At 59.9% G+C, this 23846-nt stretch overlaps 2 protein-coding genes across 2 annotated transcripts in view; one reads left to right on the forward strand and one right to left on the reverse strand.

Moving 5' to 3' along the window:
* Positions 1-89: 89 nt before the first annotated feature.
* LONP1 (lon peptidase 1, mitochondrial) lies at positions 90-21893 on the reverse strand. The gene is given in 20 exon segments (XM_029216697.1): positions 90-437; positions 1504-1668; positions 1744-1955; positions 2816-2981; positions 3547-3687; positions 5822-5938; positions 6021-6143; positions 6533-6620; positions 8950-9128; positions 9857-9995; positions 11619-11839; positions 13316-13399; positions 13784-13913; positions 14262-14323; positions 15759-15990; positions 17863-17982; positions 18542-18630; positions 21448-21717; positions 21719-21805; positions 21807-21893. Coding segments are annotated over 20 exon segments (2889 nt in total). The 3' UTR covers positions 90-260.
* A 608-nt stretch (positions 21894-22501) lies between these two features.
* CATSPERD (cation channel sperm associated auxiliary subunit delta) overlaps positions 22502-23846 on the forward strand; it is a 43618-nt gene continuing 42273 nt past the window's right edge. The window contains exon 1 of the mRNA XM_029216863.1: positions 22502-22575. Within this exon, the coding sequence (XP_029072696.1) occupies positions 22502-22575 (74 nt within the window). The remainder of the gene's footprint in view (positions 22576-23846) is intronic.

The following is a 23846-nucleotide window of genomic DNA, read 5'->3' on the forward strand; positions in this document are numbered from 1 at the left end:
GTGCCATCTGCTGGGGCACACGTGTCCCTGGGCACCTTGGTGACAGGCAGGGTGGTGAGCACAGAAAGAAGCCACAGCCAACCAAGCAGTACTGGAAACGGCTTTTAATCATAATTAAATAGTCAGTGATTAAGCCATGATTGAAGTCGGGCTCCAGGCCTCTCCTGAGCTTCTTGTGGCTCAGCTGCCTGGAGCCTCTCCCCTGAGCGCAGTTCCAGCCCCGGCGGGCCCTGCGGTGCCTGCAGTGCCCAGAGCCGGCGTCACCGCTCCACAGCCAGGGCCTCGGCCTGCTCCTCGGGGAAGGCGATGTTGAAGATCTCGCGGTAGTGCTCCACGAAGTGCACCTCCAGGCCCTCGGTGATGAAGGCTGCCAGGTCGTAGAAATCCTTCTTGTTCTCGGTTGGCAGGATGATGCACGTCACTCCAGCACGCTTGGCCTGGGATGGGGGGGGCAGTCAGGTCAGTGTGGGAGGTAGGAGAGGGCTGGGCATGGAGCCAGGTTTCCAGTTGCCACCCTGCTGAGGAAACTGAGGCCCAAGGTAACGTCACCAGCCTCTGTTCCAGTAGCTTGGCAGCAGGAACCCAGGCCTCTTCTAGTGTGCTGTCACCCCAGAGGCTCTCCCCACCCCCAAAGGTGTCTGGAAATACAGGAATTATGAGGTCCATGGTTTCTGGGATTAATCCATCACAGCACCCACTGCTTTACATTTAGAGGTCTGGCACCTAAAAATGCACAGGAACTGAAGACTGCCATGCGCCCTGTCGCACCTGGGGCCTCCGAGCTGCTGTCCCTCAGCCTGACTCTGCCCGTTGGTGGACAAGGGTCCCCATGTGTCACCATGTGTTGCTCTAGGGATAGCATGCAGTGACTCACTGAACCTCTCACTCACTGAACCTCTCACTTTGCAAGAGAGGAAAGCAAGGTGCAGAGAGCCTCCCACACACCTTGCCTGGGTGTCCCTATCACGGGAGCCCTTCCCTGTGGGCAGCTGGGGCTGTGGTCCGTTTGAGGTAGACAGGGAGAGGCCTGGGGCTCAGGTGAGAAAGACTGGGGTGCTGCCGGGAGCTCGGGGGGGGCTCCCAACACTGGGAAGCACAGCCCCCCCACCCCAATCCACCACAGTCAAACCTACAGCACACCCAGTGAGACGCTGGGCTCTGGGCCCTCTGTCCACCTGCAGTGCCTAAGCCTTGCTCCTCCAGCCTCTCCTGCACCCACAGGTCTCAGTGCTAGGCCACAGGGGGGCGGGGGCAAGGAAGCAGGAGACCCTACTCATCCCTGAGGAGCTGAGATGAGGGCTGAAAAGGCTGAGAACCACTGTGGAGGGAGGGGCAGCTAGGCAGTCAGCTCAGCAGGGGATCCAGGCCAGGCAGATCCAGATCCCATGCCCGCTGGGCCTCACTTTCCTCTTCTGTGAAATGGGCCTGTCACTCTTCTCACCTGGGGGTGTTAGCCCTGACACGTGAATGGTGGCTCTGTGCGCTATCACACGGGACACTCACCGCAATGGTCTTCTCCTTGATGCCTCCCACAGGCAGGACCTTACCCGTGAGGGAGACCTCACCCGTCATGGCCAGGTTCTGCCGTACCGGCCGGTCCACAGCCAGGGAGAGCAGGGCCGTGACAATGGTGCAGCCAGCGCTCGGGCCATCCTTAGGGGTGGCGCCCTGGGGGGAGACAGACTGGTGGGCAGGCGGCTGCCAGGTGGGGGGTGTGGGGCGTGGGCGCGGGTCCAGCCTCACCTCAGGCACATGCAGGTGGATGTGCGAGGTCACCAGGTACTCGTTGGTGGGGTCGTACCGCATCAGGAAGGCCCTGGCGAAGGTGTAGGCGATGCGGGCGCTCTCCTTCATCACCTCCCCCAGCTGGCCTGTAACCTCCAGGCTCCCGTCCTTGTCCCCCTTGCTGTCACGCGGCCGCCTCAGGGACGTCTCAACAAATAGCGTGGAGCCTCCTGAAGAACCGAGGGCAGAGCCCATGAGCCCAGGATGCCTCAGACTGCTGGGACGGCCGCTCCCGCCACACCCTCACCCTCATCCCCAGTGATGGGACGCCCCTCACCGTCCCTTCCCTGGCTCATCCCAGCCTAGAGCCTTCTCATCCTTCACACCTCAGTGCCTGCACTGTCCCTGCAGCCACCTGGGGCAGCAGATCCATCTGCGGGGACCAGGTTACATGAAAACCTGAAAACATCTCTGTGCTGGGCCTCCGCGTTCTACTTGCCAGCAGCGCAGAGCCTGCTGGTGCCAAGCTCCCTCCTCCCATGCAGTTCCTCTCAGTGCAGCCCAAATCAATCAGCAGATGCCCAGTGGCTCAGAGCCTGCCTCCTCTGTGCCCTGCCCCCCAGGACCGCACCCAACCCTGCCTGCTACACAGACCCCGAGCCGCGCCGCGCCGCCCCCCCCCCCCGCCCTTGTAGCTCCCAGACCCAGCGTCCCCAGTGCGGGTGGGCTGAGCCACGTCGCCTGGACAGGAAGCCCCTCGGACCCTTCTCCCCAGAGCTGCCTGGCCCTCCTCCCCCACTGGGTGGTGGCCCCCCCCCCCAGGCGACAGGGTCTCCTGCTGTGAAGGGCTGTCCTTCAGGCAAACCTGAAAACCACGAACCCAAAGAAAACTCACGGGGGCACTGCTGCCACCTCGCGGTCCCATCGTCCCTGATGAGCCCTGGTCCCCTGGCCTCACTGCACCCCACCCACCAGTGGAGAGGGCGTTCAGAGCAGCCTGCAGTGAGGGCTCCCACCTGTACCGGGGGACAGACGACCACAGGGACGTGCAGAGCCCCCGGCGCTGCCTGCTCTAGCGCAGGCCACTCACCCATGGCGGTCCAGGCCAGGCCCATGGCCACACCGGGAGGCGTCATGTCATACATGCGCTCCACCGTGAACACCGGCTTCCCCACGAAGTCCTGCAGGTTCTCCGGCGTCACCTCCACGAACTCAACCTCGCCGCTGACAATCTTGTAGGCTGCCTTTCGCAACACCTGTGTGGACGCAGCAGGCTGGGGGGCAGCCAGGCCACAGAAGCAGCCCCCAACTCTCCTCCACCTGCCTTTAATTTTTTACAGTTGTGATAAAGTACACGTGACCTAAAATCATCTTAGCCATTTTTTTTTTTTTTTTGCAGTACGCGGGCCTCTCACTGTTGCGGCCTCTCCCGCTGCGGAGCACAGGCTCCGGACGCGCAGGCTCAGCGGCCACGGCTCACGGGCCCAGCCGCTCCGCGGCATGTGGGATCTTCCCGGACCGGGGCACGAACCCGCGTCCCCTGCATCGGCAGGCGGACTCTCAACCACTGCGCCACCAGGGAAGCCCCATCTTAGCCATTTTTAAGTGTACAGCTCAGTGGCAGGAAGTGCATTTGCACTGGTGTCCAACCATCCCCTCTAGAACTTTCTTACCTTCCCAAACTGAAACTCTGTCCTGATTAAACACTGCCTCCCCAGCCCCACCATCTACTTCCTGTCTGTGGCTGTGACTCCCCTAGGGACCTGCTGTGAGTGCACTCGGACAGCATGTGTCCCTCCACCGCTGGCTAGGCAGGCTCACCTTCTCCACCTGCTTCTGCAGGTTGCGGACGCCACTCTCCCGGCAGTACTGCTTGATAAGGAGGGTCAGCACGTCCGATGACAGTGTGGCCTTGCTCTCGTCCAGGCCACACTGGGCGCGGGCCTGAGGCACCAGGTACTGCTGCCAGGGAGGAGGAGAGCCGCCATCAGGACCCCAAGGGCCTCTCCCGTGAACCCTGCCCACCCCTCCAAAGACCCCTGGCCGGGTAAATGAGGTCACTGAGGTAGACCCTGGGCCTGCCCCGTGGAGCCCGTCCCCGGGGGTAGCTGGGGGCCATTCAGCAGAGTGTGTGAGGGGAGGCTGCTCCCGGACCACACCTGAGCCGAGACCTGAAGGGAGGAGAGCCAGCAAGGCCAGGAGGGGGGTGGCAGAGTGTCCAGGGAGAGAGCCCAGCAAGTGCCAGGATCCTGAACCGTGGGCCTAGGACCTGCAGGCGCCCGGCCTGCCACCTCCACGTGCTCCCAAGGCTCATCTTAGCTGCCTCTTCCTCCAGGAAGGCCTCCTTGAACCCCCAGACTTCCTCCTCATACAGAGACCGGTTATGTGACCACTGCACAGAGCAGGTGGGGATGGGGAGCAGGTCAGAGGCTCCAGGGTCACTCGGGGCCCAGCACCACCCCTGCCGCACAGCAGTCGGTGGAGTCTGAGCAGTCCTGAGCACTGACTGCAGGGCAGAAGTGTCCCAAAGCCCTCGTGTGCCTCCTGCTGTCCCTTCAAGGGTTTGAAGGAACCCCTCCACCCACACCGCCAAGCCTGCCCCACCTCTGCCTGGTCGAGTGTCCAGGCTGCTGGGGGACAAGGGAAGTGACGGGGAGTCCCAGTACCCCTGCGACCACCCCAGCCAAGAGCTCCTCTTCCTCGCCTCCCACCCCCCAGGGGATGCAAAAGGGAACAAGATGCACTAAAGCCCTCTCTGGAAAGAAAACACTGTATCAGGAACTTGAGCCCTCTGGAAGGGAAATCCGGCTCTCCCCTGACTGACTGCAGGCTAGTAAAGCACCGCACACACCCGGGCGCCAGGAAAAGGGAAGGATCCCACCAGCCCGGGAAGCGCTTTCCTACAAATAGAGATGCAGACAGAGGCCCGCATCCCGGGGGACCCTGGGCCCAGGAAAGCCCAGGGAGGCAGTCCCATAACCCGGGGAAGCACGGCTGGTGGGTAGACGGACAGCAGCCTCACTCTCGCGCCCACAGCCGTTACTGACCTGGCACGACACCGGCCATGGTGTGTGGCCACAAGGCAGCGGGGCAACTCAAGGGGTAACTTACTGTCAGAGCTGAACTCACAACCCCAAGACAGTGCTGGGCCCTGAAGGCCAGGGTGGGGTCGTGTTACCTTCAGCACTGTGCTCACGGAGTGTCTTTCCTTGCTCTTGTTCTACGGCCTGTGATTATAACAAGAAATACATATTGGGTCTTTGGCCCCAATTCCCTGCACAAGCGATTCTAAGACGCTTGGAATTTCCTGAGTGACAGGCAGGAGAGGAGCATCCTTTCTTATTCACAAGAAGCCCCTTTCAAGAAGTGATCATTAGCATAGCTGGATGGGGGCTGGTGGCCAGAGGAACCAAGGGACTGGAGGGATAGAACTTTCACCCCACCCGCAGCCCCCAGGGAGGGGAGCTAATCACCAGTGACCAATGATGCAATCAGTCATCCAGTCAACCATGCCTAGTAATGGGCCCTTCCCCACACCTTGCCCCAGGAGTCTCTGTTTTGGCTGTTCCCTAGTCGTATCCTTTATAATAAACTGGTAACAGTAAGTAAAAACTCTTGTCTTCCTGAGTTCTGTAGGCTGTTCCAGCAAATTATCAAACCGAGGAGGGGGCTGTGGGAACCCCCGGTTTATACCCAGTCAGTCTAAAGTAAGAGCGGCCAGGGACTTGGGGGCTGGCATCCAAAGTGGGGGCAGTGCTTTGGTCTGAGCCCTGAACCTGGGGCCTGATGCTGTTTCCAGGTGGGTAGTGTCAGAACTGCACTGAATCGTAAGACCCTCGGCTGACAGCTGGTTGGGGTGGGGAGCCCCCCGAACCCCCGCCTTGGTGTCGTCCGTGTCTTGTCATCACACCACACGGGCAGATCCCGTCCACATCCGTCTGTCTCCTCCCGGCTCGGGAGCCCCAGAGCAGGATCTGCGGGTTGCACCCCTAGCTCCAGTTAAGGGCCTGGCACCTAGTGGGCACGCGGATATTTCCTGAGCCCAAGTGGCGGCGGGGCACCCCTCCCCAGGGCCGGGCCAGCGGGGCCGCCTTACCTCTGCGATGGCGAGCTTCTCCTGGGCCACGTAGCCCGACACGTTGATCATCTCCATCCGGTCCCGCAGCGGCTCTGGGATGGTCTCGGTGATGTTGGCCGTGCAGATGAACAGCACCTGGGGGAGGCGGCAGCGAGGTGCGGTAGGACGGGGCGTCCGGACTCTCCCCACTGGCCCAGCCCCCGGGTGGGACACGCACCTTGGACAAGTCCACAGGCACGTCCAGGTAGTGGTCCAGGAAGTTTGCATTCTGCTCAGGGTCCAGCAGCTCGAGCAGCGCTGACGAGGGGTCCCCCTGGTAGCCCCGGCCAATCTTGTCCACCTGAAGGGGCAGCAGGGGGCGGCGGGTGTTAGCCCCTTGTCCCCCCCCAGCGCCCACTCGCCGGACACCCCCGCGGGAGACCAGACCACTGGGGGTTGGGGCTAGGGAAGCCCAGAGCAGGAGGGCTGGGCTGACCGTGTGGCCACGGGCAGAGACCAGGTCCTCCAAGGCGGGAGGGGGCCGGTGTCATGAGACAGCCGGCTGCAACAAGGCCGCCCACAGTGACTCAGGCACCATGGAAACCGCAGGGGGCCACAGTTTCACCTTGAACACAGACTCCGTCTGGTCAGGGCCGCCTGCAGCTGTGGGCCAGGAAGGCCCAGGGGTCACGTCCAACCTCAGGGAAGGGTATGAGCCCAGCCAGGGCCCAGCCCTCAGGCCCCACCCACCTCGTCTATCAGAACCAGGGGGTTCTCCGTCTTGGTCTTCTTCAGGCACTGGATGATCTTGCCGGGCATGGCGCCCACATACGTCCGCCTGCGGAAGACGGCACAGCGGGGCGGTCGGTGCCCCAGCGCCTGGGGTAGCCACACTGGCGCCCAAGGCCCAGCTCCCCTGGAGCTGTGGGATCACCACATGCCTTCCAAGGCCGCCCAGAGGAGACACAGGGAGACGCACACAGCGTGGCCCAAGCGGAGGATAAATGCTTCCGCACTGTGCAGGCGGGCAGAGCACTGGCTCATCCTGACGGCGTAACGGTCCCAAGTCCTGGGGCTGTCAACGTGCTCCCCCAGCTCAGGCTCAGGGCGGGAGACAGATTCACAGCCAAGTCTCACTCAGACTCTTCCCGCTAGCCAGCACCTCCTATCCAGACGGCAAAACCCAGCCGGCATTGCCCGATCCAACAGAAGGAGAGGGGCAGGGAGCAGCCAGGGCCTGCGGCAGGAACATCCCCCACGCCTGGGTCCTTTGGCCTCAGGGTCACCAGGCCCAGGGCCCGGCCCCAGCTGGCACGTCCTTTCAGGAGTGTTTCCCGAGAGCCTACTTGTCTGCCCAGTTTGGCTGCAGGTGCCTGCCTGGCATTCTTAGGAAAACAGACATGAGTCCAGTGCTGTGAGCTAAGGCCCAGCAGGGCAGACAGACCACAAACCAGGCAAAGGAGAAAATCACAAGGTACGAAAGACTTCGTTCGTACCTGCGACAAAGAAGAAAAGCAGGCATGGGGGATCTGGAACGCCACTTTGAGGGTGAGGCAGTATTTTAAGGAAGAGATAAGGAACATCTTCAGGAAAGGCTACAAGCAGAGGAGGTGAGGGGGAGCCACATGGATGTCTGGGGGAGGGGCATTCCAGGCAGAGGGCACAACCCGTGCAAAGGCCCTGGGGCAGCACCGTGCCTGGTGTGTTGGAGGAACAGTGAAGAGGCCCATGTGCCTGGAGCAGAGGGAGCGAGGGGGAGAGAGGGAGGAGGGGAGGGCAGGGAGGGGACGGGGCAGGTCGTGCAGGGCCTTGTGGCCCACAGGGAGGACTTGGGCTTTAACCCGAGGGAGGTGGGAGCCCTGGAGGGCTGTGGGCAGAGGAGGGTTTGGCTGTCACCAGTGTAACAGCAGTCAACTCCCTGTCCCTAGACCAACAGCAGCACAGAACGCCCACCTGCTCGCACGCTGCTGGGTGCCCTTTCCCCGATGACTCACCCCCAGCGCCACAGATCTCCTGTGCTTGCTTAGAAACTCCAGCACATGGTGCTGGTCTGCAGCTCCCTGTCCTTCCTGAACCAGGGCCCGGCTCTGCATCTGCCTCCCCTCTCTGCCTCCAACCCCTCTACCTCCATCCTGCTGCACCTCCCAGCTCAGACCGCAGCTCCCGGGCACACCTGCACCATTCCAGCCTGCAGGCCTCCCAGTGACCCCGCCCCCAAGGCTGTGCCAGCCTCGTCCCCTCCTGACCCCCACCCGGGCCCCACCATGCTCCGGCTCCCTTCTCCAAACCCCTGGAGCTCACACCGGGCTCCGGGCTGGGGAGGTCTCGAGACTGGCCACCGTCCAGGGGACTCGAGAGAGCCAGGAGTGGAGGGGGGCTGCAGCAGACTGGGGTGCTTGCACCCTGCCCAGAGGGCAGCCCAGCTCTGGAGCATTGCTGCCAGGAGGGCCTGTGAACCCTGGTGCCCAGAACTGTCCGTGCTTTTAGAAAAGCCAGAAAAGTAACTTTTAAACACAGATTTAAACCTTCTTTGGACACTACAGGATGGAAATGCATGGCCGACTTGGAACAGACACTTGTGTACCCACTGCACTTGTGTCTCACCGAGGCTTTTCAAAAAACCACCCTCTGCGGAGGCCAGCGTGGCGGGAAGCCCCAGAACACAACACCCTTAATGTCCCACAGAAGGACACCACGCACGGGCCAGGTGGCTGTCAGAGCCTGCGCACAGGGGATGCCAGCCCCGCTCTGGGCCTGACAAGGGAGGCAAGAACCAAGACAGCTGCCGAGGCCTCACTGGGGAGACCGTCTCACCTCCCACTCTAGTCCCCAGTCCCCGGGCCTGCGGCCAGTGTTGCCAGGGTGCGGGGTGCTGAGCTGGTGGGATGGAAGCTGGAACCAGGGGGCCGTCTGCTGACAGCCTGGCCAAGAGGCCTTTCCAGTGGTTGAGAGGCTGAGGTTTTGATCCAATTTGATCTGAGGTTTTTAAGCACCTGGACTGAGCCAGGCCTGACGTCAGATTGGACACGCTGACTTTTCAGTTACCTATTCCAGCGTGAGTGGAGTTTGCTGCCTGCCACCATCACGCTACAGGGTAGGAAAAGACCCAGGAGAAGGAAGGCTGATGGGAGGCGGGGTGAGCCCCGAGGGGGAGGGGCCGGGCCAACCTGTGCCCCTTGATCTCGGCCACGTCCGTCATGCCCCCGACGCTGAAACGGAAGTACTCGCGGTTCAGGGCCCGGGCGATGGAGCGGGCGATGCTGGTCTTGCCCACACCTGGGGGACCGTAGAAACAGAGGATCTTGCCCTGGGTCGACGCCCGGAGCTGGCTGACGGCAATGAATTCCTGCAGGCAGAGGCAGGAGGACCCCGTGAGACAGCACTGCCCTTTCCACAGGGCAAGGGCCCCCGCCGGGCCTGAGCCTCCCCATCGTCCAGGCATCTGGGGCTGCGAGAAGGGACAGGGCCTGACCCAGAGGGGCTGAGCTGATTGGACTGTCATTTGACACAGGAGGGACAGCCTATGGCACCAACAGGATGAGCAGGCGGCAAGGGGACGCGGGTGATGGACTCTGGGTGACCCCGATGCCAGGCCCACCCGGCAGCTCCCCACCTGGATCACAGTGTCCTCTCTCCCCGCCGGCCCACCCGCTCTCAGCCAGACACCTCTGGCCCTCATTTCCTCCTATCACAAGCACAATTTTTATCCCCCTGGGGAAACCGTGAGCTCCCTGGAGCGGGCAGGCGGGCCTGGGCGGCCCCTAACACCTCCGAGCCACTCCAACCCCGGTCCCTCCGGCTGGGCCCCTCCATCCCTCACCCTCCTCGGCCCCTGCTGACCCCACACCAGCCTTGGCCCAGCCAAGCCCCCCCCCAGACCCCCAGATTCTCCAGGGAGCTCCCCTGGGTTTCCCCCACCACACAGGGGGAGTCCTGGCTCCCGGGCCCCAAGGCCCCCGCCACCCTCACAGATCCAGACACGATGGCCGCCGCCTCTCAGAGCTCGGCCAGGTGCCCCGCACACGAGTGGGGGGGTGGGCGTGGCCCCGGGGAGGGTGGGTGGCCGAGCCTCACCAGGATGCGCTTCTTGACATCCTCCATCCCATAGTGGTCCTCCTCCAGCACCGCCTGGGCCCGGGACAGGTCCAGGTTCTCGTCGCTGTACTTGCCCCACGGGATGGACGTCAGCCAGTCCAGGTAGTTGCGGGTGACGCTGCCACAGGACAGACAAGAGCCGGTGAGCGGGCCCGGTGAGCCGCCCGAATCCCACTCCATACACCCACAGTGCTGGGACCCACGTGCCCGATGTGAGAACTACACCAAGTGTCAGCTGCGGCCCGAACTGCCCTGAGAAGCCGGCCCAGCCTGGCCTGCCCCACTCCCGGCGCGGTGCAGACACGCCTCGCCTACCGCGCGGTTTACACCTTGCGGGTTTGTGGTAACCGTGCCTTGTCAGGTGATGGTCGTCTTAGCAATAAAGTACTTCTTAATAAAGGCATATACGTTGTCTTTTTTTATACATAACGCAACTGCACACTTAACAGACTACAGTAGAGCGTGAACATAACTTTTACACGAAGGGAAACCAAGAAAATTCATGTGACTCGCTTTTTTGCTATGAACCAAACCCGCGGTGTCCCCGAGGTCTGCCTGTATGGGTGCAGTTCCTGGCACAAGGGCTACATTTGCTTCCCAGACCAGAGACTCTGCGAGCATGGGGCCGGCTCAGGGTCCCACAGCACAGGAGGAGCCAGCGGGTAGGATGGGGGAGGGACAACCTGATGAGGGCAAGTGGGGAAACTGAGGCCTGGAGCGTGACCCCAGGCCGAGGGCTGTGCACCCAGGGACAGAGGCGCCCCTCACAAAGGGCCTGATAAGGAGGAGGCAGGGAGGTCAGAGGAAGAGGCGAGGCAGACGGCAGAAGCAGAGGCTGGAGTGACGTGCTCAGAAGATGGAGGAAGGGCCAGGAGCCATGGAACATTTCCGAGAAACTGAAAAGTCTGGAGACAGAGTTTCCCCAGAGCCTCCAGAAGGAGCCTGTCCTGCCCACCACACCAGACGTGAGGGCCTCTGCCTCCAGACCGCTACATGAGTCTGTGACGTTCTAAGGGACTAAGCGTGTGGTCACCCTGACGTCGGTGTGGGAAGCGCACTCACTGCCCCAGGAGAGGAGCTGGGGGCATCTCTGGTGGGGGGGCCTGCGGCGTCCGGGGCAACCAGCATCTCCCAGGGTCCTCGTGCAAAGAGACCAACCTTCCCCAGACACCCTGAGCCAGAGAGAGGCCCGGCCCAGCAGCCCGGGAGGGTCCGGTGCTGCAGGCCCGCTCAGATCCTCCCTCTGAGGAGCTGTCCCACGAGCCACCCCGGAGCAACGCCCAGGCCTGGGCTACGGGCAGAGCCAGAAGCATCCCACGGGGCCCCGACCCCCAGCCAGTGTGCATAGGACAACACCCGCTGGGCAAGGCCAGGGCCTCAGGAAGACGCTTGTTTCCTGGCTGGCTCTCAAAGCCGCCAGAGGGAGGCCAGGGGAGGGGGCGGCCTTGGAGCAATGGCCCTGGGGACTCCTGGTCCTGACTGGTGCCACTGGCTTCAAACCCCTGTCTCCATCTGCCAGCCCAGAGGCAAGGGAACTGATGTAACTTCTCCAAGCCTCGACTCCCTCATCTGTGAAACAGGGGCGACAGAGACACGGCCCACACAGGGGCGATACGAGGGGATGGACACCCACCATGACCGAAACATGCATGAGGGGCCCACCCTCCTGGCTTTCCAGGGACCCCAGTCAGATGCCCAGCTTTCCCGAGGCCGGGGAACGAGATGGGCCCCCTGCGCTCACTTGAACTCGGAGGAGTGGTTGTCCAGCAGGCCCAGCTTGCTCAGCTCCTCGTCCACCACGTCCATGACATGCCTGGGGACCACGAGCTCCTTCAGCCGCTCGCGGAACTTCTCCTCGATGGCGTCCTTGTCGTCCTTCTCCAGGCCCAGCTCCTTCTTGATGATCTTCAGCTGCTCCTGCAGCAGGTATTTGCGGTGCGTCTGCTTGATCTTCTCCTCCACCTGCAGGGCCCAGAAGCCGCCGTCAGAGCAGAGGGGACGCAGCCCAGGGCGGGCCTGCTGCTTCCTCAGGACATGGGAGAGAAACCCAGGGCACCCAGCCTCCGATTTCCCCCACGTTTCACCCTAAGTCCTCCTGGTCACGGGCCTCACGATAAGTAACACCGAATTCAAGGGGAGGAAGGGATCCACCCTTCAATCCTGGTTACGACCAGGAAAAGCTGGGCCTGATGCCAGTGTGTCCCCCACGTTAATCAAAGGGGTGCCACGCTCCCTCTAACAGCCGGAACAGCAGGACACGGGCTCAGGGCCCTAGGTCAGCATCGGCGCCCGCCCAGTGACCTGCTGTCCTGTGCCCTTGCATGTGAGAGCTGCCTAGTGGCTTTTTCAATTAAAGATACGATACAAGAGATTTTCCCGGTGGCACAGTGGTTAAAAACTCTGCGCTCCCAATGCAGAGGGCCCAGGTTTGATCCCTGGTCAGGGAACTAGATCCTCATGCCTGCCGCAACTAAGAGTTCGCATGCCACAACTAAGGAGCCCACATGCCACAACTAAGGAGGCTAAGAGCCACAACTAAGGAGACTGCCTGCTGCAACTAAGGCCTGGAGCAACCAAATAAATAGATATTTTAAATAAAATAAATACGATACGAATATTTTCCCTAACATAAAAATTAAGTGAGGGCTTCCCTGGTGGCACAGTGATTAAGAATCTGCCTGCCAATGCAGGAGGCATGGGTTCAAGCCCTGGTCTGGGACGATCTCACATGCCATGGAGCAACTAAGCCCATGCGCCACAACTACTGAGCCTGCACTCTAGAGCCCGCGAGACACAACTACTGAAGCCCGCGTTCTGCAACAAAAGAAGCCACCACAATGAGAAGCCCGTGCACCGCCACGAAGAGTAGCCCCTGCTCGCCGCAACTAGAGAAAAGCCCACGTGCAGCAACAAAGACCCAATGCAGCCAAAAATAAATAAATAAATTCATTTTAAAAAAACCTAAGTGCTATAACAGCCTCTATGGCAAAAGAATCTAAAAAAGAGTGGATATATGCATACATATAACTGACTCACTTTGATGTACAGCAGAAACTAACACAACACTGTAAATCAACTATACTCCGATAAAAATTAAAAAAAAAAAGAAAACAACAACTAAGTGATAAAAGTGAGTTAAATCTGGAAAACGTTAAGTAACCAACAATCCAGGCAGTCCACGGGTTTGCCCAGTTGGGAAGGTGGGCCTCCAACAGCTGAGTCTGCGGAAACAGCTTTCGACCTCTCCCAAGCTGGCTCCCAATTTCTAGCATTTCCCCCCGGGCTCCCTCAATGGTCAGGAGGGTCCCGGGACCTCTCACTCTGCACTCAGCTGCTGGCACCAGTCTGACATTTTCGCACAGGTTCCCAGCCCCGAGGGGGAGCGCAGCCTCACAGCAGAGACACTCTTGCGCACTGGGGCCCCGCCCCGCCGCTCACCTCCCGGCCCAGGCGCTGCTGCAGCTTGCTCAGCTCAAACTCCTTCTTGAGGAGGGACAGGGCCTTATACAGCCGCTTGGGAATCTGCCAAGAAAGGGAAGACGTAAGAGGATGGCCATCTGTGTGGAGGGGCAGTGGGGAGGGAGCGCGAACCAGGGCAGGTGGACAGGCCACGCCTCCCCAAATCCGAGAGGGGCGCACGCTCTGCCCCAGCAGGCCCAGTGCTCCAGCCACGCTCCACAGGTCTGCAGGCCGTGTGGACCAGGACACTGGCAGAGGTGCTGCTCATAACGACGAGACTGGCGACAACCCAAACACGCCACCCACTGACGGGCGCCGCCCGGTGGGACACCACGCGGCCGCTACCAAGGACGAGGGGCCAGACGTGGTCAGAAGGACACGGGCTAACGTGAACCCACCCCAACGCCGGAGCCCAGGACAGCAGCCAGGCGGGGAGGCCGCACTCACGTTGGTCTCCTCCAGGACGTCCTGCAGCTCGTGGGCCTCGGCCCCGGTCAGCGCGGCGCCCATGTCGCTCAGGTAGATGGGGTTGTCCACCACCCTGTGGCCGGCCTGCATCATCTGCAGCACAGACTCCCTGCAAGGGGCGGAGATGCTGCCATGGGGCACCGGGACCGCCGTGGTCCTCCTGGGCTGTGGCCCATCCTGCAGCGGGACTAACGCCCCAACGCCCAGACGTAAGTCACCCTGGCAGCCATCCAGCAGCCCTCCTGAGATGCCTTCCCCTACCTGGCTGATGACGAGAGAGCCGGGGCCAGGTAGGCTGTGCCCCCTCCGACCTCCCACCCGCCCCGGGGCCTCCCTGCTGGGAGGGAAGCAGCTCCCCCCTCAGAGGCTAGGCAGTCCCCAAGCCCAGCCGGGATCTCAATGAGGACAAGCAGCGAGACAGGCCCAGCCTGGCCTCATCAGGAGACAGGAGACCAACCTGTAGAGCGGGTTCAAGGCAATGATGTCCCGGATGGTCTTCACGATCTCCGCCGTCAGGGCCTGGCAAGCAGGGAGGCCACGTGGGTCACTGGGACCAGAGCGGGCTGTGGCCCTGGAGCCCCTCCCACCCGGCCCAGCCAAGGACGGCCCCAGAGGCCCAGGAGCGGAGCCCCAGTTCACAAGTCACAGGGACTCAGGACCCAAGAGCAAAAACTAAACCAACCCTGTCTCCGTGGACCGCTCTGAACCTCGACCTTAGAACGAGCCATCTTGGGTGGGGAGAAGGGGCTCGAGGTCTGTCCCCCCCAGAACCTCGCCCCAGCCGGCTCCGCTATGGATGCCACAGGTATTGCTGTCCTTTTTGCCTTCGCTGCCGCCACGGTGAGGCCAGTGACACTCCCGGCAGGATCACTGGACACAGTTTATGGCATAAATCCTGCACCTCATTTCCAGAGGCCACAGGTCCCGGCACTTGGCACTCTGCTCAGGGCACTGCCGGCACGAAGCAAGCAGCCACCACTGCTGGGCTTTTTCAGTGTGATCCACCCGTCTCTGGTTAATGGGTTTGTCCCTGATCTGCCTGGGATGACCTTTGTAGAAGGAACCAGAACAGGCCAGCTGGTGGGCCTGCATGGCATGTGCGCCAAGAGGGACGGGCACGCTCCGAGCTCCCCACTCCCCTCCCCTCCCCCCAGACGAGAGCCTTCAAGGAAATACTAAGGCTGGGCTGCCCAGGACAGCAGCCACCAGGCGCTGCTCACATTTAAGTGAGTTGAAATGAGATACAATTAGACGTTCTGTTCCTCAGTCGCAGCAGCCACAGGTCAAGTGCTCAACAGTCACAGGGGCCGAATGGTGCAGAGTCACAGAATGCATCCAGCACGTGGAAAGTTCTCCCCGGCAGAGCTGCTCTGGAGGGCCCCATGGAGGCAACTGCCGGCCCCGGGCCCCTTCCAGCGCCCGCAGCAGACATCACCAATGGATTGTGGCACTCCTTCCCACCGAGGTCAGAACCCACCCCAGGCTCAGACCAAAGCTGTCAGCTATGCCAAGGTGGTGTTCCCCTTGGGGAGGCCAAGGACACCCGGTGCGGGCGCACCCGAGGAGCCTTCCACCTGCCTTGCCTTTCTTCTTCACCTCTCCCCGTTGGAGGCAGGTCACCCTGCCTATAACCTACATGAGAAGGACGGTGGAAGGACATTTACCGACACCCTCTCGAGAGCTGGCTCGCCATGCTATGGAGAAGAAGGCAGGCCAGCCTAGGCTTGGGGTCAAGGTGGCCAGAGGCTCTTTCCAGTCTTGGAAGCACGGGTCACAGAACCAGCTACATGTGCCCTGCCCACTCCCCCAGCCCGGGGCCTGGGAGGAGGAGCCAGGACCCGGTTCCTTCACAGCAGCCAAGGCTCCAGCGCACTTCCGACCTTCCCGACGCCAGCGCCAGCTCCTCCCAGACCTCCTGGAGGAAGAGGGCGCTCTGCCCCCCATGCGCACTCACCTTCACCTCCTCCGTGACCTGGAAGTCTTCGTGGACGACGTTCTCCACCTCCACCATGAGCACCTCACCAGCGGGGCTGGGCTCCGGCTCCATCACCACCTGCAGCTGCCGCTTGGCGCCACCGTCCTCCTCCGCGTCCTTCTTGCCCCGCTTCGGCTTCCTGCGTAGCTTCTGCCTGTTCTCGCCCTCGGGCTCCTCCGGCTCCACCTCCAGCTGCCTGTTGATATGAACCCTGAAGACGGGGAAGAGGAGGTGAAGTCACCGAGGCTGGGGGGAAAGGGGGGCGTCCTGCCGGCCACAACACTCTGCGGTGCCGATGACACAAGGGCTCGCTGGGCCCAGGCCCCTGCAGCCACCAGGGCTGGTGGGAAGAGGGGAGCTGCTGTCTCAGAACCCAAGACCAGCAGGCCCTCTGCCCCTGGACTCCAGCCAACCCATCCATTGTTTCCCACACCAACATCCGCTGTCCTCCAGGAACGAGGACGCCAGTGGCAGCCCGCGCTCTGGGGCCCATCAGGGACTCCGCCTGCCCTTCCCCCGGCCTCCAGCTCACCACACAGTGGCTCCTGCACAAGATTCAGCTCCAGGTTCAAGGGCGCCTCCACTGAGGTCCTCCCCAACCACTCCACATGAAGTCCAGCCCCACCTGCGCACACACCCACCCCCCCCATCCATCGTCATTTTCACCCCAAAGCACCCGCCACTGTCAGAATTTAGCTGGTGACCTGTTTTCCCCATGCAGGGGGCGGGCTCCCCAAGTTGGGCCCCTCGCCGGCTACTCCGCTCACACCCGAGGGCCTGGCAGACACCAGGTGCCTGGTGTTCAGTGACATGTTGGCTCTTTTCTGCCACACGGGGTAACTAACAACAGTACCACCCTTAGAGAGCAGGCCTGAGCGCTACCGGGGACGCAGACTCAGTGGCGGCGGACCCCAGCAAGATGCACAGAGAAAAGGAGGTCGGGACTCGGTGAACACCGAGGTGGCCTGGCCTCAGGACTCAGCAGGACTCGTTCTCCAAGGCACCCTGCAGGTTAGCGGAGCAGTGTGTAGCCGCACCGCCTTTATTAATTTTGGTTGTATCTTATTCTGTTCTTTCTGAGCCACGGATCCTCCCAGGAGACAAAGGAGCAGCCTCTTCCCTAAAACAGACTCTAAGGCGAGCAGGTGAACACAGGCATGGGGGCTCGGCGCAGCGGGGACGCCACCAGGACTGTCCACGGAAGCGCTGCCAGCCGGGACCGTTTCCCCGGTGTGCTCTGGGGGAGCTGCCGGCTGACGCAGAAAAAGGCTCCGTGAGAGGAAAGGATGAAGGGCTCTCGAGTCAACAAACACCAACGGGCATCTGCAGTAAGAAGCTTTTCCAAACACTACGACCTTAACAGTTGGTGAGTCTGAAATGTCTCCCACGTGTCTGTGATCACAAGACACCTTTGACAAGCATCTCATCTTGGGAGGCCATTGTTCCTTGGAACACGTGAAAAGAAACGAACACGTTCATTTCTTCCAGCTTCAACCCAGCTGATCATGTAGGTTTTTCTTAATTAGCCGTAACAATACAGCGGGTTAGACTGGGCTTGCAAATGCCATATGAAGCCCTTCGGCAGAGGAGGTAGAGGTAGACTGGCTGAGTAAAAAACCGCAACCTGGACTTCTATGGGGGTCCAGTGGTTAAGACTCCGTGCTTCCACTGCAGGGGGCACGGGTTCAATCCCTGGTCCAGGAACTAAGATCCCGCAAGCTGCATGGTACAGCCAGGAAAAACAAAAAAACAAAAAGCCCAACATGCCAAGCTGAATGGAGACGCAGATGCAGGCGCCAGGGGGAAGGCGTGCCGACACCCAGACGTGAACCGTGAGGCAACGTGCTATCTCCTGTCTCGTGGTGCTTTTTGGACTAACGGGCGTGAGAAATGGCTTCTCAATGACCACCCAGACTGCCACTTAAGCAGAGCGGCTCTGAGAAGCTGGGGGGGGGGGGGGGCGGTTTCCACCTCCAGCTTTGGCCTGGTCACTGCGGTGACCGAGAAGGGCAGGTCGGTGCTGGAACCTGGGGCGCCCCAGGCCACTCTTCCCGCCCCACCCCGTGCACTTGGGCTCCCGCACCTTCTGTGTCCCATGACGATCATGCGCAGCTTGTCCCCAAGGTCCTGCATCTCGTGGATCTGGACAAACGTCCCCGTGTGGTAGATCTCGTCCAGGCTCTCGACCACGTCAGACTCGTTGCTGAGGGAGAAGGGACACAAAGGAACATGGGCACAGGTGCTCTGGCTCTCTTGAAAAGAGAGAGAAGAGAAACACCCCTCCTGGCCTTGACCTCCTTGCTCCTACAGGTGCTCTGGGCCGCCCCTGAGGGTCACCGCATACAGGCAGGCGGGGCCAGATGGAATCTGGATTCCACTCCACACCTCTTCTTATGGAGCCTGCGTAGAACACACCTTCCGACTTGGAAGTGGAACTCATTCCTACCTGTAGTCCAGGTAGATGTGCCCAGAGCCCCCGCATCTAAGGCTGCTCTGAAGCAGCCTCGCCCTGGCCTAACACCAGGGGTCCCCAAGGTTAGCTTCCCCGCACCTGGACCACGCATGAAGCCCAGGGCCTGGGGCAGAGTCTTCAGCCCAGACTGAAAAGGGATGCTCAGCTCTCGGCCTCATCCCCCGGAGGTCTGACTTGGTTTCTTTCAGGTCAGGAGCCAGAGGTCCAGGCTACTCTACGGAGCAGGCTCTGTGGTGAGCTACAATCCAGGGCAGCTTCAACAAAGGAGTGAAGGAAAAATTACACTTACTTGTCATCTTTCTTTAGAAAGACGCCGGCATACGGCTGGGCAAGGCGGACTTTCCTTCTCAGCAGCTCAACCAACTTCTTATTTTTAACCTAGCATGACAATGACCCCAAGGTGAAACTTCAGGGTAGGCTTTCTAGCTGACGCTTTGACAGCAGCTCTAGCGTTTTCTGTAATACTCTCTAGGGGTGTGCTAATCTGATCCAGGACTAACCAACACGGTCCAGGAACCTCTGAACCGAAAGATGAAAAAAAAAAGGACGGGCAGTATTGAAGAGCTGCATTCCTTAGTTTTTCCCTCTTCCTAAAAAAAAACTAAAAGGAGACAAACGGCCAGTACCAAGAAATTGATTTCACATCCAATTTCAAGAGCTGTTTCTGTGGCGAAATGCCTTGGCTTGAAAATCTCAACTCTCTGCTTTTCTTTTTGGGAGGACAAAAGTAAACGTGCGTAATCCAAACGTGACACACCCCGCAGGCTGGTAATTTCCTCCAATTTTCATGGAAAGTATATCCCAGTCACATCTATATCCTATTCACTGATCGTCGAAACCCACCGCCCATCGCAGCACATTGTCCTGTCATTCCATTGGCAGGTAGAGGACTAATGTTTCGTAGGAAACAGCTGATAGGGAGGAGCACAGGTGTCCTTAGGGCTCAAATGATTTCCTTCAAGCCTGTGTTAATTCCTAGACCAGACCCTAACTAAAAACTTAATGGCCCTCAAACTTTGGCACAAGTCAGAATTCCCTGGAGGGCTTCTTAAACCAGATGGCTGGGCCCCACCCCTGGAGTTTCTGATTTGGGAGGGCTGAAGCAGGCCTGAGAGTCTGCACTTCAAGCAGACTCCCAGGTGATGGCTGCTGGTCCAGGAACCCGGCTTTGAGAAGCAGCGTTTTAACTCCATGACCACACGGTATGGGAATTCCTGACACTCTAAATGCATTCTCCCCAGAACAAAGGTCCGTGACATCCATCAGGAGGGTTACATGACCCACCCAAAATTAAGAGCCACTGGTCTATACTCAGAGGCCACTAATAAGGAGAGACGCCACTGGGGCAAGTTAGCCACATGCAGTGTCAACTACCAAATCAAGAGTAATCAGAGCTTGGCTAACAGGTTCAGAAACACTTACTGGGTCCCCTGGGAGCTCCAACTTTCTCCTTGACTAACAGCTGACCGTTGCATCTTAGCACCTGTCCTTCCCTCTGGTGGGACCCCTTTTTCGTCATTTATAAAGTAACAGCAACAGGAATACCACATGCGAGTTCCACATGCCAGTCTCACACTACCCGCAGCATCTCATGTAACCCTCCTGGCTAGCCCTCGATTGGCACACAGAATCTCTTGGAAGAATCCTGTCTCTACTTGGGCACTGGGGACAGGGGGCATCTTCCACTTTGAGGGGCTGAGGGGGCCGTACCTGCTGAACATCCTGGCCCTAGGGGCCTGGGAGGGGAGGGTAGAGAGGACAGCTGGGGTTGGGGGCGTCAAGTATGGAGAAAAGACCCCCAGGGCTCGTTTCTGAGGTGTCAAAAGCACACCACATGGGTAACAGCAGCCGCTTCTTATGAAGGCGTATCAAGCACCAGGCACGGTTCTGAGGCCTTTAGACATGACCTCATTTACCTCCCATCACAGCTCTAAGAAATGAGGTACTATTACTACGCCCATTTCACAGATGAGACAATGGAGGCCCAGAGGAACAGCTTGCCCAAGGTTATGGAGCTAGGGGTGGAGGGGCCAGGATATGATCCCACAGGGTCCGGCCCTGGGGCCTGCCAGTAACCACTACAGAACATCGAGGAAGGCCCTTGGAAGGGCAGCTCGGACGCACACAGTCACAGTGCTGGAGACGAGGTGGAGGGGGCTCCTTCTGCCCCCCCACACTGGCTGAATGCTGTCCCTCTGTACCGTCCTTTCCCTTTCCAGGGGATCGCTGAGATTTATTCAGCAGAGACTAGAGAGTGAGGGTAGAGGCTGCAGGGTGAATGCAGAGCTGACTCATTGTATGACCTTGCTTAGACAGTTAAGAGATAACGCTTCTCCCCCACGGACTCATTTCCACATCATTAAAAAACTCAAGTTCCTTGCACTCCTGCTGCTTTCTCTCTATTACATCACCCTGGTCCATTTGCACCACCCCACACCCCGTGGCTCTTAGTCTGAAAAGGTCTTTACTGTCTCTTGCACCAGAACATAAGTTCCTTAGGCAGAGGGGCTGTGTCTGACTTGTTCTGCTGAATCCTCACCCGGCTACACGGGAACAAGAACGCCCTACTGAATAAATGAATGAATAAACCCCTGGGCACATCCTTATGCCATGTTCCTCCTAAGGCTCCTGGACGGTCCCTCGCTCTATCATCCCCTGCAGTACTTACAGCCTTCCAGTCCATAATTTACTTACTAGCCTTGTTTATTACCTCTCGAATCCCGCTGGAACCTAAGCTCCAAAGGCAGGAAAGTGTGTCCGTTTCGTTCAGGGCTGTATCCCTAACACTGGGAACCGTACCTAGCACATGACCTCAAGAAACATTTAAGGAAGGAATGAATCCGGATCCCAAAGGGTCTCTTAACCAGAAGGCAGACCGCCCTGGGGGAAGACTGTCACAAAACATTTACCAAGACCAGCAGAAAAGTAACCGAGTGGCAAGGCTGTCCTGATCTTTCCCGGCACCGAATTTCTATGACTAGGACTGTTAAGTGGACAATCCTAAGCTCGTTGGATTCAACTCTCCTGAAAGGATCTGAAAGGGGGCGGAAACTGGCTCCAGTTCACTAGTAGTGAGAAAACTAACACTCGAACGTTTTCAAGTTGTGAGGCATGAGGATGCTGAGCGATCCCTCGGTCCAACCCGCGGCTTGCAGACGTGGGGGAAACGGAGGCCAAGGCGGGGGCTCTCATTACCTCGACAATCTTGATAAAGCGCGGGAACACTGGGTTGCGCGTAACGGCGATGAGCGGCAGGTGCGGGAATACGTCCGGTATCATCATGGGCGTCAGCGCCGTTACGACAGGGCCTTCCCCGCCGCCCGCGCTGCCCCCCACGCCCGAGGCCCCGTCCTCCGCGCCGCCCTCGGAGGCATCCTCGCCGCCCGAGAATGCGCCGCCGCCGCCGCTGCGGTTGTTAGCATCCCGAAGTCCCCGCCAGTGGCCCGCGGCAGCGGGGCCTTGGCCCCGCAGCGCCCAGGGAGGAGAGGCGTCGCAGGCCCGCCGGCCTCTGGGCAACCAAGCTCTGGCCGCAGTCGGGACCCGCCCCCCGGCGGCGGCCAGCAGCGGCCGCCGAAGCGCCCAACACCTCGCAGCTCCCCACAGCCGCACGTAGCCTGCACCCGCCGCCATAGCCCGGCCATCCTGGCGGCGCGCGGGACTTGCATCATTTCCGCGGGCTGGGCTGGGGCGTACGTGACGGCCGGCGCGTGCCTGCGTGCCCGAGGGAGGGGTGGCCGGAAACGGACGGCTGCAGAGGCGGGACTTGGAAAGTGTGGAGGCGGGGCCTACGCGAAGTAGAGCCGGAAGCGTTCCAGCTCCCTGGTTGCGTTCACCTTTTCCGATAGGCCCCTTCGGATCGCGGGGAGGGCTGTGGGCACGCGTGATGGCCCCTAGAAAGAGAGCAGCTGTGCCTGCAAGCGCAGCTTTGGGAACGTGTGGGCAGCCCGCCAAACACTTGGGCTTAGGAATGTGAGTGACACGCGCAAGCTCAAGCTCTAGCGCGCGCCACGGTTGGTGGATTAGGGCTTCCCGAGAGACGCTAAGCCCTTACTCAAACTGTAGACAGCCCAAGGGCGGCAGTGTGCGCATGCCCAGGCGCTGGGGGCTTGTTGAGGTGGGCGGATTCAGGCTTCTTGGGGAACAAGGTGCGCTTGCCCAGGCTCCGCGGCAGACTGCGCATGCCCAGGCTGTGAAGCGAGTCCCCGCGGCAGTTGAGGAACTGTGTGTTAGCGGCGGCGGGTAGTATGAGATGCTGCTGTTAATGCTGGTGGCGGCGACTACCTTGCGGCTCTGCCCGCTGGCCAGAGCTCAGCCGCTGTGCCGGTGGGGCCGCCCTCCCGGGCCTGGGGTGCTGCCAGGGGTCGGGAGGGGGCAGGCTCATCCCTGCGCGGAATCCAGGAAAGATGCTCCGCTCCCCAACCTTATTGAGGCTTCCCAGTTTACTCTAGGAAGCGAACTTGATACCCACCCTTTCTCTCACCCCACCGCCTCCAGCTCATCACCAAGTCCTCCCGTTGCCACTTCAAGACTTTGGCCCAATTCCGTTGCCTTCAAGCGACCTTCACCGCCATCACCCTAGGCTGTGCCCTCCTGTCCATCCTGGCAGCCAGAGGGGTTGTTTATAAACGAATCTGATCTCGTCATTCCCCTTCCCTGTGGCACCCGGAATAAAACCCAATTTCCTCGCGCCGTATCTGGCGCAGGGTTCCTCAGCGGCGCTGCTGACGTTTAGGGCCTGATCATTATCTGGGGTGGGACCGTCCTGTACATTGTAGGATACTGAGCAGCATCCTTGGCCTCCACCCACTCGATGCCAGTAGTACCTCCTTCTCCAGACTTGACCATCAATCAGATGTCTCTAGACATTACCAAGGGTCCCCTAGGGATGTGACAACCACTGATGTGGCCCCTGCCCGCCCCTGAATCACTGCTCCCAGCCACCGGTCCTTTGAACTTGCCAAACTCGCGAACGGGGGAGACTTGGTGCCTGCTTCTCCCTCTGCCTGGAACGCTTTGCTTCCAGATTTTCTCCATGACTTCTTCCTGATTATTCAGATGCTGACAAACAGTACACTTCCTCATCTAAAGACCCTCTCCTCCCTATAGCTGCTTTTTCCTATCAATCACTAAATTCTGTTACTCGTCGCAAACTTTTTCTTGTCTGTTGCTGTCACTAGGCTCTTAGCTCCATGAAGGTATAGAGTGTTTTCTGTTATTCACTGCTTGCCCAGAACATTTTTGGATTTCAGTAAATGTTAGATTAGTAAATACTGTACACGCGGTGCCGTGGGCACGGGACAGATGCTAAAGCCCAGTTCCCACCCTCAGGGAACTCCTGCCTGGAATGAGCTGTCACATTCAGCAGGGCCCTGTTTGCCGAAGAAATAGAGAATGCATTTCTGTTGCATGGCCTCATTTGATCTTTACAACGAGCTTCATGGCGAAGTGATTCCTTAACCTTATTTTATAGACATGAAAACAGACCCAGCGAAATTAACGATACACTTGCCCTTGATAAGGGAGTGGGGAGTAGGACTTTCCACCAAGATTTACTAGCAGGATGTGTCTCAAAGTCTGCAAAGATTGTTCACATC

The sequence above is a fragment of the Monodon monoceros genome, unplaced genomic scaffold (genome assembly GCF_005190385.1).
Source record: "Monodon monoceros isolate NGI ecotype Baffin Bay Population unplaced genomic scaffold, NGI_Narwhal_1 Super_Scaffold_12, whole genome shotgun sequence".
Classification (NCBI taxonomy): Eukaryota; Metazoa; Chordata; class Mammalia; order Artiodactyla; family Monodontidae; genus Monodon; species Monodon monoceros.